The sequence below is a fragment of the Thalassophryne amazonica genome, chromosome 17, assembly GCF_902500255.1.
Source record: "Thalassophryne amazonica chromosome 17, fThaAma1.1, whole genome shotgun sequence".
NCBI lineage: Eukaryota > Metazoa > Chordata > Actinopteri > Batrachoidiformes > Batrachoididae > Thalassophryne > Thalassophryne amazonica.
The window spans coordinates 72,082,523-72,098,573 of NC_047119.1; the positions used below are offsets into that span (position 1 = coordinate 72,082,523).

General features: G+C 46.4%; 1 protein-coding gene across 2 annotated transcripts in view; it reads left to right on the forward strand.

The window, feature by feature from the left end:
* ralgps1 (Ral GEF with PH domain and SH3 binding motif 1) overlaps window positions 1–15,248 on the forward strand; it is a 272,310-nt gene extending 257,062 nt beyond the window's left edge. For both annotated transcript variants that reach the window (XM_034191724.1, XM_034191723.1), the window contains exons 17-20: window positions 10,980–11,072; window positions 11,763–11,868; window positions 11,944–12,035; window positions 13,785–15,248. In XM_034191724.1, the coding sequence (XP_034047615.1) occupies window positions 10,980–11,072; window positions 11,763–11,868; window positions 11,944–12,035; window positions 13,785–13,814 (321 nt within the window). In that variant the 3' untranslated portion in view covers window positions 13,815–15,248. The remainder of the gene's footprint in view (window positions 1–10,979; window positions 11,073–11,762; window positions 11,869–11,943; window positions 12,036–13,784) is intronic.
* Window positions 15,249–16,051: the final 803 nt, after the last annotated feature.

Here is a 16,051-nt window from a genome sequence, read left to right on the forward strand (position 1 = left end):
TCACACATGGGGTCTAATATCACTTGTGAACCATTGTTTTAATTCTCGGCAGGCCACAAGAGTTTGACCATCATCCTAATCTTCCTCGCAAGGGTCAAAGCTCCAAGAACGCCTTTCTTTATTTTTCCCCTTCTTTTTGTCTTTCTTTCCTTTCCGGACTGCAGCTATTTGCAGCTGATCATCATCAGAGTCCTCCTCCTCCTCCTCCTGTAGGGGAGGGGCACTAGGTTTCACTCCTTTCTTTTCTCCCTGCACAATTTCTTTCAACAATGAGGCCAATTCAAACATATCAGGGCGCATCCCTGACACACAAGTCACTTTCAATCCTTTTTGTTTACATTTTTCAGCCAAGAAGGAAGTTGGTACACCGTCTATTTCTTCGGCTTGAATTTCCAATTGCTTCACTTGTTGTTCTAATCTTGTCACCTTTTGTGATTTAGCACATTCTGATGAGCGGACTGTATCTAAAGTTAAAACCCGCTCTTTCCAGGCTTCTGCACAAATCCACATCATTTCATGAATACCTCCCAACGGAGCTTTCTCTTTAACCTCCACCCGTTTTAACATTTCACATAAAACTGGCGGAGTCGCGGTGGGAATCGCTCCAGTCCACGGCCCAGGGCGTCCCCCACGTCGCCGTAGAAGCTGGCCTATTTCCTTAAAAGTGATCCCATCCCACCCCGGGACCACTTCTTCCTGCTGAGATGCCACCTCCGCATCTCTCTTTCCCAATCTAAAGCAAGACTCCTGCTGAGATGCCACCTCCGCATCTCTCTTTCCCAATCTAAAGCAAGACATTTCTGTGTGTAGTCTGAGCGTAACCGTATCCTGCCGACAACGCCAAAAATGTTTTGAAACACAAGGTTCGGTCAGATCGGCACACAGAAATGATCACACAGACTGCATTTTGCTAGAATAAAAAGGCGTATATTTATTCCCCACAAAAGCAGTTACATCAAACACAAGTGGTTGCAGCGCATTTTTCTCTCTTACCGTGACGCCTTTAAGGTGGAGAGCCAACACCTTCAGCAGAGTGCGCCTGTCAACCGGCTGGGCGTTCGTACGTTAACCCGCAGCAGACTCTGTTGAAGCATGGTTCTACTCCCTTTTTTCTAGTGTGTCCGCGAAGGGAGGGTGAGTGGCCAACTCAACCTCCCTGGCGCACATAATTTCTTTAATCAACAGGCATCTGAAAGTTATTTTCTCTCTCTTACAAAGACATAATAAAAGCAGCTCTTCGCTCCCAGTTCCGAATGATCCCAGCATGCTTCACTCCCAGTCGTTAGTGGCTACAAAAAACAAAGTCGTGCTATCAGTGTAATAATAACAAGTACATCCAGCTCTTCGCTCCCAGTTCAGACTGACCCCAGAGTGCTAAAACAAAATTAAATAACAAATACATTCTCAGGGTTACTTTAAGACAGGTGCAAAACAGCACAATAACATTTTTATTATACACATGGTGCCCACAGTGCCTTCACAAGCACGAGTAGTGACGTGAGGCAGAGGTAAAGACGCCCAACAGTGTGATCGTATTAATACACAAAAGTCTTACCTGCTGCCTTTCGCAGATTGTTTGCGGGCACACGCGCAGTTGTTTGAAGTCAGTCAGAACGAGCGTAGCCTAAGACTCGCCCCGCAACCACTACTTGTTGCTATAGTAACATCCGGTATGAATGAAGTCCGCCACTATAAAGGGCCCGGGTGCACGCGCTAACCGGCCGACAGTTCCGCCCTGATCAGCGCAAATGATAAACAGCTGATCAGCGCGACACCTCCCACTCGAGCTTCATGCGCACACGCACCCAAGTTGCATTGTCCGCATTGAAGGTCGCCCATATCAGAATTATAGTCCTTGTTCCTCAATAGGCAGCAGAACAACTAGCCACCTCACATCCCTGTGAAGCACGGCCCCACTGCACCTCGCCCTCAGATCTTCCCCTGGTTGTCCGGGCTGTGAGGCCAGAAGCGACGAGCACATCCACATCTCTTACGACACCTCTGCAATCCGGGTTGACAGCAACGATCCTTCCCAGACGAAACTGACCACGCAGAGCATTCTGGTCGCAAAGCCAGACAACATCCCCGACAGCAACATTCCTCTCGAGTGTGTGCCACTTGCTTCTGATAAAGAGATTTGGACCAGCCAATTGACACCAGGACCTCCAGAAGCTTTTGACTTGGGTTTGGATCTCTTGAAGGCGTTTGAACGGATAACCTTCAAAATCAAAGCTCTTGAAGTCTCCGTCCTGAGACGCCCAACCCAGCAGGAGGTGGTTCGGTGTCACGTACTGGATCTGATCTTCTTGACTCTGGATTCTTGCATCAATTGGACGCTCATTCGCCAGGTTAGCCGCCATCTGAAGTGCTGTGAGGAATTTGTTGAAAGTGAGATTGACTGTTTTATTGAGATTTTGAAGAGCCTGCTTCACAATCCGCACTGCAGTTTCCGCAGCTGCATTTCGATGGGGAGAATCAGCAGGTAGTACTTTCCAGACCCAGCTTGTGCCATTTCTCGCAGCATACTCCTCCAAGCCAGCAGTGTCTTGAGCCTGAAGGAATGCATAGAGATCTTCTAGGACTGGTTTAGCCCCAATGAAGTTGGTCCAAGGGTCTGACCAAACCTTCTGGGGATGACCTCTCAAGGAAGCAAACTTTTGGTAGGCCATAAGAAAGCTTTCTGTCGACATGCTGCTGACAAGTTCAACATGAAGTGCTCTACTTGCAAGGCAGCTAAAGACGACTCCCCAGACTTTAGTAGTCACCCTTTTTTTTGACATCGTCCTTCACCAGATACGGTCCAAACATATCCACTGTGATGAACTGAAAGGGGGCAGCAGGCCTTGTCCGTTCAAAAGGTAGGTCACCCATCACTTGCTTACATACTTTTGCTCTTGCCTTTTGAAAGACAATGCATTGGTTGATGACTTTTTGGGCAACTCTTCTACCGTGAACAACCCAAGCCTTGCTCCTCATCCTTAGCAGCGTTCCAGCAGCTCCTTCATGCCCTTCTTGATGACTTTGTTGGGCCAAGAGAACACCAAGCCAAGACTCAGCCGGTAATAATGGGACACCGATTTTGTCTTCCTTGAAGTGTTGAATTCTGCCACCACAAATCAATAGCCCACTTGCTTCATCCTTGCACACAACAAGTCTGTCCATGGTGGTATTGGAGAAGTTCTTGCCTTCCTGGGCTGCCAGACATAGATCTCAGAAAGCGTCGCCACGCTCCTGGGGTGTACAAACTCCAGCCAACTGGACTGCCTCCCACTTTAATCCTCTGGCCCTTCCTCGAAGGAAGATTTTTGCTGCCCTCCATACTAAAGCAACAGTTTTCAGCAGCTTCCTCAGATTGCTGAACCTTTTAACATCCAGCAGTTCTTTTAACATTGTTTCTGCTGCAGGCCTGTGTAGATCTTATTCAGGCTTGTTTGAGATCCTGTCAAACTTTTTGGCTCGAGCCCGGGTCAGTGAAGCACCAAAAGTCTTCTTTTGGAGTTTAATAACATTATCTCTTGCAGCTGCAGCAACATCCTTTGTGGACTTCAGGGGCCACTCCCATTCTGGAAGATGGAGAAATCCTGGCCCAGCCTGCCAATGGGACCCTTTGTCCAAATCTTTGGGTCCAGCTCCTCTAGTGATGATATCAGCAATGTTCAAAGGCCCCGGGACCCACCACCAGTCTTGGATATTGGTGTTGCTTTGAATTTCTCTAATTCGGTTGGCAAAAAAGGTTTGATAGCCATAGCTCTCTCGCTGGATTGCCCCAAGGACCGTCTGGCTGTCCACCAGATGGTACCACTTCCCCACATTAATCTTACAGCTCTTCAGGAAGTATTTCTTCAAACGAGAAGCATAGACAGCCCCACAGACCTCTGCTTTGACCGCATCTCCCTTATGCTCCAACGGTGTCAGCTTGGCCTTTGATTCAACCAACCGAACAACCACATTTTCTTGGCATCTCCATCTCAGATACAACACCGCCATAAGAGTGCTCACTGCCGTCAGAGAAGGTAATGCCCCAAGGCTTGGCTTTTGGGTCAAAAGGTGTCAGTGCCCTTGGGAATCTCAACTTGCCAAGCTCGGCATAATCCTCCAGCAGGCAGATGGCGTCTTCTCGAAGTGAGTCAGACAGAGGAGTGTCCCACGTGCTCTCAACTTGGCCGCCCTTTTCCTTCACTTCCTGAAAGGCTCTCCTTACGAGGATAGCTCCCCTCTGCTTGACAGGAGTCAAGTCCAAGAGGATCATATAACCCAGACACTTGACTAAGGAGCTCCCTTCGAGTGAGCGGATTCGGAGCCTGCAGCTTCACTTCCACCTTTGACAGATCGGCACCCAGCCTCATCTTTCTCCGCTTCCTTGAGAAGTTTACAGCAACCATTAAGTGGAACTCATCCACACCTGGGGTATAGCCCATTCTCAGCGCCTTGTTGTCTTCCTCAGTGAGCTGAGTTGGGAGGACAAAGACAGCAGAAGTAACACGCTTTTGCTCCTCCGGGTCTTCCCTCCCCTTTGAACAGAGTACACCCAAGGATTGAGCTGAAACCCACCTGCTTCAAGGATTTGCCCAACATTAGCCGTCAACTGCTTGAGTTGTTCTAAGTTGTTATGGGAGGTGAGTATATCATCAACTTAAGAATCTTCCTCCAATATGCGGTGCTCTTCCTTGAGGTGGACAAACTCTGGCAGGCTTGCAGTCTCTCACATTGCTACCTGTGCGATACAGCTGGCAGGTTTATCGCCGATGTTAACTCTTGTAATGGCGTATTCCTCAATGTCCTCAGCCTCAGAATCTCTCCAGAGAAACCGATGGAGGTGCACCTCTCTGTCCTCCAGCCAAACCAAGTTATACATCTTTCTAATATCACCCAGTGCAGCATACGCGCCTTGCCGGAACCGAAGTAGGACAGCACGAATGTTATTCAGCACGTCGGGGCCTTTAATGAGGAGGTCGTTAAGGCTCTGGCCCCTAAATTTCTGACTGCTGTTCCAAACAAGACGGACAGGGGTGGTGACTGAATGGGGGTTTGGAGCAATAAGGTGGCTTACGTACCATACGGGCCCAGCCCAGCTTTTTACCATCTCCTCTGAGAGCTTGATGGCAGCCTTCCGCTCAAGCATATCATGGACTTGCGCCTTGTAGGCCACCATCCACTCAGGCTCCTTGCCCAATTGCCGCTCTGTCCTCAAGAACGTAGCCTCCACAGCCCTTTTGTTGTTCGGCAACGTTGAAGGGTCCTCCGTCCAAGGGTACCTTGCATGCCAATGAGGCTTGTCACTGTGGTGGTCCCCAGCTACATATGTCAGTCCACTCTTCACCTGCTCAAGCTCTCGCTCCTCCAACAGAGTCATCTCCTTTCCGCCGGGCTGACACTTCCCACAACGACACCCGCCACATCGGGGCTCGCAGGCGGCACCAATGCTGTCCCACTTCCAACAGCTTATAAAATCTCGGCTGGTGCTTGAGGTAGTAGCCAGGGTGCCCTGAGGTAGCCTCTTTTCACACTTGTGGATGAACTCTGTGTACTTTTCCGCAGCAGTCCGCATGGAGCGGGCAAAGTGGGTTCGTGAGGCATGGGCTGTGATGTTGACTTCCTCCATGAGGTCGGGGTGAGAGCCTGCAACAGTTTTACCCAAAGGGCCATCCCACAGGACGAGGTCTCCTACTGAGCGCACCTTTTGTGCAACAAGCTGGCCCTCCTTGTGGCTAATGAGTAACTGAATTTGTGTAGAACGAACAAGTTCCCTCAGGGGGACGTCTGGAAAGATGTTCTGCAACCTTTTAGCGGAGACATGATGGTGAATCTCTGCAATGCTGTCAAGACCATAACAAACAAGTTGGTGAGATCTCAAGGTGCCCTTTGAGGTATTGACTCTGATTTTCAGCAGATATCTCTTTGTTTCCACCGTGACCTGCATGCCACCAGCTCCGTGTACTACGAGAGTAACATCTTCGCTCCTCAGCTTCAGTTCACTTGCAGCTTTATGAGTAATATAGTTGGTGTCCAATGCAAGGTCTATCAAGGTCCCAATTTTCTGCCCAGCATTAGCAGTGACCTCCAGAATCATCATAATAACCGGGAACTCTTGAGGACTGTCATCACACATCAACTGATCACCAAGCACAGAATTGAGTGTCCTTGCAGTGGTGTTACAGAAGATGTTGCGACATTGCTTGGCCAATTCTGGGGGGAAGCTGCGTCAGGAACTCCTCTTGCTCTTCGGTGCACCTTCTCCCACTGCGATCTGCTGAATTTGACTTTGGTCTGGCCTTTGGCATGCCTCTCTGAGAACTTAAAGCATTAGGACATAGAAGGTAGTGGTGCTCCTTCACTCCCTTGCCCTTACAGCTTTCGTTTTTACAGTAGAATGACGCTTTACATTCCCCCTCCTCGTGGACCTCAAGACAGTTAATGCATGCCCCAAACTTCTGAACTGCTTCCTTCTTTTGAGCAAGGCTGAGAGATTTAAACCTTTTGCACCGATACAAGCGTCGCTTGTGACCATTCTCCCCACAGACAACGCAGCCTCCTTGGGGATTTCCTGTCCTTGTTGCCTTTGTCCTGGCGAGCTTTGGCTGAACTCTTTGTTCCCTTCTTGGGAATTTCTCATCTTTCAACTGTTCCAGTTCCTCATAGATTTGCTCTTGACCTTTTAGAAATGCCAGTAACATCTCAAAGCGGTCCCTTTGCGGCTCTTCACACCTCTTCTCCGCAACGAACAAAAGCCACTCCTTTTTTAACAAGTCCGGCAGCTTGCTTTCCAGCGACTTTGTCATTAGCGGATTCCTCAGAGCCCCTATATCACCCAGCTCACTTAGGTCACTCAAGGCTTTCTCAATCACCCTTATGAGGTCCACAATTCTCCGAGGCTGGTGACCCTTCACCGGGGGCAGAGCCTGCAGCTCCTCTACTATTTCCAGTGCTATAGATGTCTTGTTTCCGAAACGATTCTCTAGTACTCGAAATATGTCTTCTGCAGCGGCACACGTAGATAGCCGCAGGTCTCTTGCCACTCTTTCCTCCAAACTGTCAAGCAACTGGACCTTCTTGACCTCCTTCGAACCAGTAGGTTCCCCTTGCCTCTGGAGCGCTTCCCAGTCATTGCGCCAACTATAAAAGCTTCTCTTGTTGCCATCAAATCTGGGAAGGGCAGCAGGTCTCAGCTTAATGGCGGGTGCCTGTGAGCAGGGGTCAAAGACTCTGCACTTCGTTTTCCACCCTTGCCTGGATCAGGGAAACCTTTTCTGAAGACAGCTTAGCTGCACAAATCTCGACTTCCTTGATTCCCCGCTGAAGATCCTCCCTCACCGCAGAAGGGGCCCACCGGCTCCACTTATAATGCACCTCCTTTGCTGCTTTGACGCGAGTCTCCAATTGGCTTAGCATGTACTCATATGCTTCCATTCTCATGTCTGCAGCGGGGGTCGGAGATCTCTCATACTCAGCTTCAGCCAACTCTAGTGCGGTGGATAACTCAGGGTACCCAAAATTGCTCCAAATTATATGTCGAATCCTGCTTTGCTCCTCCTCCAATCGCTGTTCACACTCACTCGCAGTACTCTTAATGTCTTTGCACTGTTCCCGCTTCAAAGCAGATCCACCCTCTTTATCCCAAGTTTCTGACAGAGCCGCCTCTAGATCGTCATTTGCGTCAGTCACTTTATCTGCTTCTACTGCAATCTTGGTGAAGACATCCTGCAGCTCATCCACAGACATGCTCTTACATGACCTTGCAGTTGAGTTGGCTAGTCTAGAAAACTGCCTCTTAGCAGTGGCCCTGTTGGTCTTTAGCTGTTGCAAACCTTTTGATTCCGCCATTATTTTAGCTGGAGCTTAGGCTTTGGGCTGGAGCTTAGGCTTTGGGCTGGAGCTAAACTTTGAGCTTTTATTTTGCTGATGACTGGCACCGGTTTTTTACTGTCGAGCGTTATTCCTTGTTTTACTGCGCCCCACGCTCGAAGGGATTTCACCCGCAATTCTTTAGTCATGCAGCAGATGTTTTACTCAGATGACACTGTAACATTTCCCACTTCTTGTTTATTGAGTTTTGCTTTGATGCCACCAGGTAAAAAAACCTTAAAACACACATACATATATAACTGTAAATATGATATACCATAAACCATTACCAAAATAACTAGCTTAAATTAATTTAATGGTGCATACCTTATGAATCAATTAATCAATTTCGTTTAATTAAATCATTTCCTAAAATACATATGAAAACAGCCAACACCAAATTATTGTCCTCATTATCATTACTGATTGATGCAGCCACATGATTGGACAAATTAACCACCCATTGAAGCTTACAGCTTCAATGCACGTGAATTTAAGTGGATATTCACGCCCACACCACATACACAAAGAGACCCCTTTTTCCTGCAAAGTATCTACAAATCATCCCATCCAAACTACACATAAACAATGCCCCATGGTGCCCACAGTGCCTTCCTAAGCGCGAGTAGTGACGTGAGGCAGAGGTAAAGACGCCCAACAGTGTGATCGTATTAATACACAAAAGTCTTACCGGCTGCCTTTCGCAGATTGTTTGCGGGCACACGCGCAGTTGTTTGAAGACAATCGGAACGAGCGTAGCCTAAGACTCGCCCCACAACCACTACTTGTCGCTATAGTAACATCCGGTATGAATGAAGTCCGCCACTATAAAGGGCCCGGGTGCACGCGCTAACCAGCGGACAGTTCCACCCTGATCAGCGCAAATGACAAACAGCTGATCAGCGCGACAGTCACAGCACTTACAGGTAACTCCAGACTGTCTTTGATCATCCTGGAGCTGATCAATGGGTGAGCCTTTGCCATTCTGGTTATTCTTCTATCCATTTTGATGGTTGTTTTCTGTTTCCTTCCATGCGTCTCTGTTTTTTTGTCCATTTTAAAGCATTGGAGATCATTGTAAATGAACAGCCTATAATTTTTTGCACCTGCGTATAAGTCCAATCTCCAATCAACTTTTTAATCAAACTACACTGTTCTTCTGAACAATGTCTTGAACGTCCCATTTTCCTCAGGCTTTCACAGAGAAAAGCATGTTCAACAGGTGCTGGCTTCATCCTTAAATAGGGGACACCTGATTCACACTTGTTTGTTCCACAAAATTGACAAACTCACTGACTGAATGCCACACTACTATTATTGTGAACACCCCCTTTTCTACTTTTTTTACTAATAGCCCAATTTCATAGCCTTAAGAGTGTGCATATCATGAATGCTTGGTCTTGTTGGATTTGTGAGAATCTACTGGTACCTTGTTTCCCATGTAACAATAAGAAATATACTCAAAACCTGGATTAATCTTTTTAGTCACATAGCACTACTATTATTCTGAACACTACTGTACATGGAGTAACGAGCTGCGTTTAACATCTCACGACCACCTCCTGATCGCCGATCGTATGGTCGAATGAAAATCAAACCTGTTTGATATTATTCTGGTCGGCCGTCATGAGGGTATCCTGCTGCTGAAGAGCAACAAGCATCCAACCACACGCACTGTGCCTGTGCAAACACCGCAGACCTGTCTTGTAATTTTTTTGTTGTTGTTGTTTTGTTTTTAAACTTTGATGTCTCCCACCGAGAGATTTTAGTTTGAAAAAAAAGCTTCTGTTACATTTTGCTTCTGGAAACATGAGTTCGACGTGTGGTTTTTGAATGTACAATCTGTGTGAGAACATAAATTGTGCGCTCTGAACTTTACATGGACTGAACTTTAGATGGCAGTAGAGACCGTGAAAACTTGCCAAAACAAAATCCCACATAATCCGTGTGTGCTACATTTAAGATGCATGGAATTTAACAAATGCAAATGCAATAACAATGTCTATAAACCCAGAGAATATATTCACAAGAGTTTTAGGCACTAGAGTTTAATGCTGTTGTCTGTGGAGCCTGAACAGAGTGTCTGAAATGCATTTGTCATGTCGTGAACGTACTGAGATTAGACTGTCCTACCCATAATGCACTGCTGGACACAGCATGTCCACACTAAAACCTTAAAAATTAGCGCATTACTTTAAAACTAAAACATATATCTGATATTTTCACTTTATAAAACTTCAGACGTGACAGTAATTTTAAATAACTTGTCCAAAATTAGTTTGGTTAAAATTTGAACCATAAGTTAAAAATGTATGCCTCTGGATGACTTGGGTGATACTGCCAGCGTATCAGTATGGTGTTAAAAGAAATGATTTTTTTGTGTGTGTGACCAGTTCTCCTTTGCCTGCAGAGGATGGAGCAGTTTCTCCTGGAAGCAGCTCTTGTTTGCGAGGGTAGAACTACACATCTGTTAGGAAACTTTTAACAGATAGGTGCTCAACTGATTTTAAATTTTAAAAATGTTTGTAGCTGTTTACTACGTTAACGGTCTAAAAATTGTTGGACGAAAATTTATCGGAAGATAATTAGTCCGATAATGTTTTTTAAAGTTATCTAAAAAGGTTAATCTGATAATAAAAACATTATCTATTATCTCTATTGGATTATCGGAACTGTGCCCACCACTGTACATAAGAATAAGAATTTACATGTAAAAATAAGAACATATACCATAAGAATGAGAACATACAGGATAAAAATGAGGACATACATCATAAAAATGAGAACGCACAGCTTAAAAATGAGAATATCTCGTGTAAAAATGAGAATGTACAGCATGAGAATGAGAACACGGATGTTGTCACAGTAACAATGGTTCAAATAGACAAGTCTTAACTTTCGCATTATGCACAATTTGCGACATCTCAAGCGAGCTCGTGTCAGAGTTCATAAATATTGATACAGAAATTAAATGATGGTTCAGTCTAACTGCAGTTTTCTGTGTTCTGTTTGATCTCATGTCCTTAATTTTTAATTGGACCTTCCACCGTTCTGACACAGAAACACTGATTGGGTTTTGGTGAGGTTGGTGAGTCAGACCACAAGGTCATCAGCAGATTGATTTTTGTGTCTTTCAGTTTTCATCATGGACAAGATTTTGGGTCACTCTGTCAGGGTCGATGCTGACATTCTTTGGAGCGAAGTCCCTCCGAGCGTACGCGAGGAAACACGTGAGTCCAAAGCCGACCGTAGATTTCATTTTAATGTCGTGGCTGTAATGCCGGAGTCCTGGTCCTGGTCCTGGTCTCTGCAGAGGACAGCTGCTGGAAGCTGTTGTCATGACAACACCTCAGCTATCATCCAACCGTGACGAGGTTCCTCCACTTCCTGTCCGCCTCGTTTGATAGTGTGGTCACTTCCTCTGGTGATGCCCCCCCCCCCCCCCCCCCCCCGTTAATTAATGTTTAACACTCTTTATTAAATAATTTCTGTAAAAGTTCCTACTTTTTGATTACTTTTTCTTCAAGTATTTTTTTTCTGCCTGAGATTTTTGCGCCGTACATCAACCGGAGTCATCAGGCTGATGTACAGAAAATATTTAAATGAATGGTTTGAAATCTTTTTAAATGAATCTTCAGGCTGTGATGTGTTTGCTGTGTTTTTACCAGAGTTTGATTTTCCATTATTCTGTCCTCTATGCCCCTCCCACTGTGGTGACAGTTTGGCCGTTAACCATAATGGTTCCACTGACGGTCCTCTGTGGATGTTTGGAGAAGTCCTTCAGCGAGCTGCTGGTCCAAACTTACTCCTTAGTCCTGACACATGTCCGGAAACCAAGATTGCCTATCAGAGTGGTGGGGGGGGAGCGGGGCTTCAGCCCATGGCCGGTTTGATTATCGTCTCTCTGTATGTGCGTGCAGTATAAGTCCAGTCCCTGTAAGACAGTCTGTGTGACCGGATGGATGGTGGTGTTGCCAGAAGACCCGACCAGACCCAACGACTTCCAGCTGACTGACCCAGAGAAAGGTGTGTTTCTGGTGACGCTGCAGCTCCTCTGCCTTCATTCAGATTGAAATAACCACAGAACACTTCAATTCACAGGAAACACCTACAAGTTCCAGACGGGGACCAGGTTTTCAGCCATCATCTGGCACAAAAACCTGGAAGAGGCTTGTCGAAGCAGCAGACCTCAGGTAGGACCAGAACTGGAACACGCCCACATCAGGTCTTTGACTCTGTTTGAACTGTTGTGTGTCCATTTGTAGTTTAGTTCCTGTGGTGTGGTGCTGGAAGGCGTGATGAAATCACAGTCACAGTGTTTGACTTTGTTACAAGAACATGGATCAAATCCTGTAGTTGGTATTTCAGAATCCTTCTCTGTTCCCGAGCGTTTTCTGCCTACGAAGTCCACTTTCTTAACTGGGGTGCCCGATGTGGACCGGGTGTTCTGCAGTGTGATCCAGCTGATTGCAGCAGACGTATGTGAGCACAAACACACTGGAGCAGTGATGTTACTGCCACGACCGTCCAGTGTCACAGTTACTACAAATGTTTTTGGTAAGGCCCTGTCCCACCTCGACGATTTAGTCAGCGTATGCCAATCATATTAAAAACGCTGGTATAAGTCTAATAAGTTAAGGGTAAGTTTTTTTTATATATATATATATAAGAACATGTTGAAACATGTTGAAGCTCGCTGATGTTCGTCCTAATACGCTGAGCTCCTTGAAAAATTTTGGGCATGCTGGAAATTTTCAACGAATGCCAGCGTGTGACTCGTACGTCCTGCATGGGCAGTTATGTGATTGTTTACACACGTTTCTTGTAATTTACTCATAAGCCTAAATACGTCCATTGATGCTGTCCACTGATTGGCTGAAACCTGCAATCCTCATGCAGAGAGACTGTTTCATTCACATATTGGAAAAATATAAAGTCTCACCTGTTCGTTTCAGTCCAAATCACCATCACAGACAGACATTTATCCACATAAAGTTCCTGATTTTTGAAAATGATGTTGTGGCTGGAAACGTAATGTTTTATAACAAGTCCCTCTGTTGTTTTTCTGCTGCAGGTGCGTTTCTCAGATGATGTCGGTGTCGCGCTCTGATCACACAGAAGCGCTGAGATGGTTTAAACTTTTAAAGCACTAGTCGACCGCGATCAGGTGTGATCATCAGACGACCTGATTGATCAGTGTGATCTGAGCCGAATGAAGGGCTGTGTCTCTTTAAACTTTTAAAGAGCCGTTGCTGACGGTGTCAGTTGTCAGTGATCACACCAACAGATCACCATATCACTTCATTCAGGTCTGATGGTTATGGTTATTGTGTCAACAGAAATGTCTGCGTAAAGGGAGTTTTCTGCTGTTTATGTCTGGCATAGAGGCACGTAAAAAGAAGCGCACACAGAAGTGCAGCTTTGGCTTACCTACACAGCACAAAATAATCCACAGATCAGATTATAAGTAATAATATGAATACTTTTAAACATAAATAGTTTGAAACTACATTCTGCCATGAAGAGGTCTGTGCCTGCGCTGAAACTGTGCATCCACCACATGACCTCTGTCCAAATCCAACAGATACACAAAGGCACATGCATGTTCTGGGTGTGTCAGACAAAGCCACCGCCCCGATGAATGGTCGTGGTAGGCAGATTCACCACATTAATGATTGATGGAAATGTTCACCTTCCTGTCCCGCGGCCCGTGGAAATGCACCCGGCTGTAAAGGTCATGCTTTGTGGCGTTCCATTGTGGCTTTGATATTTCGTTATGAAGAGTTTTCATGATGTCATTTTCACGGCGGTAAACGCCAGCGAGACTGAATTCTGTTTGTAAAAGCCAGTGGTGCTGCTGTGTCTTCTGGATGACTTGGGTGCCTGTGCCATCTTTAATGTGGTTTGGATTAGAACCTCAAGCTGTGCCTTTGTGTCCACAGATACCAGCGAACCTCATGTCGTTTGAGTGAGGCGCGGCGCTCTGCAACCCTCACCAACACTCATCCAGCCCCTCCAGACTTGACTCCGCCTCTTTGTGTTCACCGTCATCCCTGTTGATGCTTTGAAGGCGTGACCTTATTTTTTGGCCCATGTTGGGTTTGTGTTTGGATGAACGTTGACTCACAGCAGCCAAATAGATCGAGTTCTTTCTACTTTCAAAGGGGGTGTGTTTCTGTGTTCTGCATTTCATCCTGAGGACGCATTGTGTTGGTGTCCGGCTGCGCTCATCGATGTGGAGCCAAGACGACGGCTACGTGACCACCACAGATCAACACTGCTGCAAGAGGAAGCTGATGCTTCATCATTATCAAACCCAGCAGATTCCTAAAGACGCACGGACAGTAGGAAGTGAGGACCGGACTACTTCCTATTCCTGTTCATCGTTTACAAACACAACAGTTAATCTTTTCTACCATAAATCTCCAAGACCCTCTGTCACCCCCAGTGGCTGGCTGTGGTACCGTAGCTGAAGAGGGCGTGGCCAGCGTGATGTGTCAGAGCTGGTGTTCTCCAATGTGTTTGTTGCTAAGTACCTTTATTAAAACAGCTGCTAGCTGATTTCAAAAGAGGCGTGGCTCTGCACTGTTGAGGAAGCGATGTGGTTGGACAACCGCTAAACTGTGGGTGTCAGTCATGTGACTCATGATGAACAAGTTATTTTGTGTTTCTTTGTGGATTATCGTAAACGTTATTTTTCTGCAGCTGACATTAAAGTTGTGCTAGCTGTTAGCTAATGTAGGCTTCTAGCGTCTGCCTCAGACACGTCGACTTCTTCCTGGTGCCATCTGGTTAGTGGCGTGAGGTTCCTGTTCGCCATGTTTTGGCTTCATTTTTGCACACTAGGACAGGATGTGGGCGGGGCTTCCGTCATTTGTGGTTTCAGTTTTCAAACACTACAAACTTTATGAAACTGTGATTGTGACAAAGATTCATCTTCTTTGGGTTGCCGTGGCAACCTTTGTTTTTTAAGAAATCGAAATCATGAAGCGTCTGTGTTGACAGTTGTGTGTGTGTGTGTGTGTGTGTGTGTGTGTGTGTGTGTGTGTGTGTGTGTGTGTGTGTGTGTGTGTGTGTGTACATATTTTATTTATTCATAAAAGTTTATTTTTGACAGCTGTCCGTCACAGGGAGATGATTTGACTCCTGATGTCAGAGTGGAGGATTGTGGGGAAAAAAGACTCTGTCCTTGCTGATGAAGCCGAATGTGAGCGTTAACATCCTCAGCGCGACTGCGTCATGTCATAGGTGTCGCACACTAGGTGGCGCTCCACACAGCTTTCAACATTTTCACAAAATGTTTCCACCTGTCAGTCAGCGGGCAGGGTGGGTCCATAACTCAGCCCGAGTCCAGTCGGATGTCCCTCAGCCAGATGCTGAAGTGACACATTGACCTTTGACCCCACACAAAATGTTGGCCAAAACCAGATGAAGTTTAAACTTTAGCAATAAATGAAGTTAATATTCGGAAGTGATGGGTGGCTGCAGCACCCCAAGGAGTCCGGTCTCCTAGGAGTCTGGTCCTTGAGGAGTCCGGTCCCCAAGGATCCGCTCCGCGAGGAGTCTGGTCCTCAAGGAGCCAGGTTCATGAGGGGTCCGGTCCCCGAGGATCCGGTCCTCGAGGAGTCTGGTCCTCGAGTAGTCTGGTTCATGAGCATCTGGACAGATGCAGTTTTCAGGGTTTTGCAGAAATGGCACATTCCAGAGGGACAGCCATTTTTACGAGGTCTGTTAGAAAAGTATCGGACCTGTTTATTTTTTTCAAAAACCTGATGGATTTGAATCACGTGTGTTTGCATGAGCAAACCTTGAACCTTCGTGCGCATGCGTGAACTTTTTCACGCCTGTCAATTGCATCATTTTCTGGTAAGCAGCCTTTGTGTGGAACGTGTGTTGTGCGCTCGGTGGATTTTCATTTCAAGGAAAAAGACGGAACAACTGGAGCAGCACCGCATCAAATTTTGCCAGAAACTGGGCGACAGCCAGGTGGAAACCATTCAGATGATTCAGATGGCTTTTGGTGACTTTTCAGTCGTGTGACTATCCGAGAAATTGTGGAAGAGGTGGGCATGTCACAGCATGTCCTGTGAGACTTCAACACGGAGGCGCTTTTGCTGTGCCTTCAGCAGCAGCATGAATTTCACAGCAACTCTTTTCATGGCCAAATCTTCTGTCACAGTGGAATGTGCCGAAAAAGTGCTGATGTCCA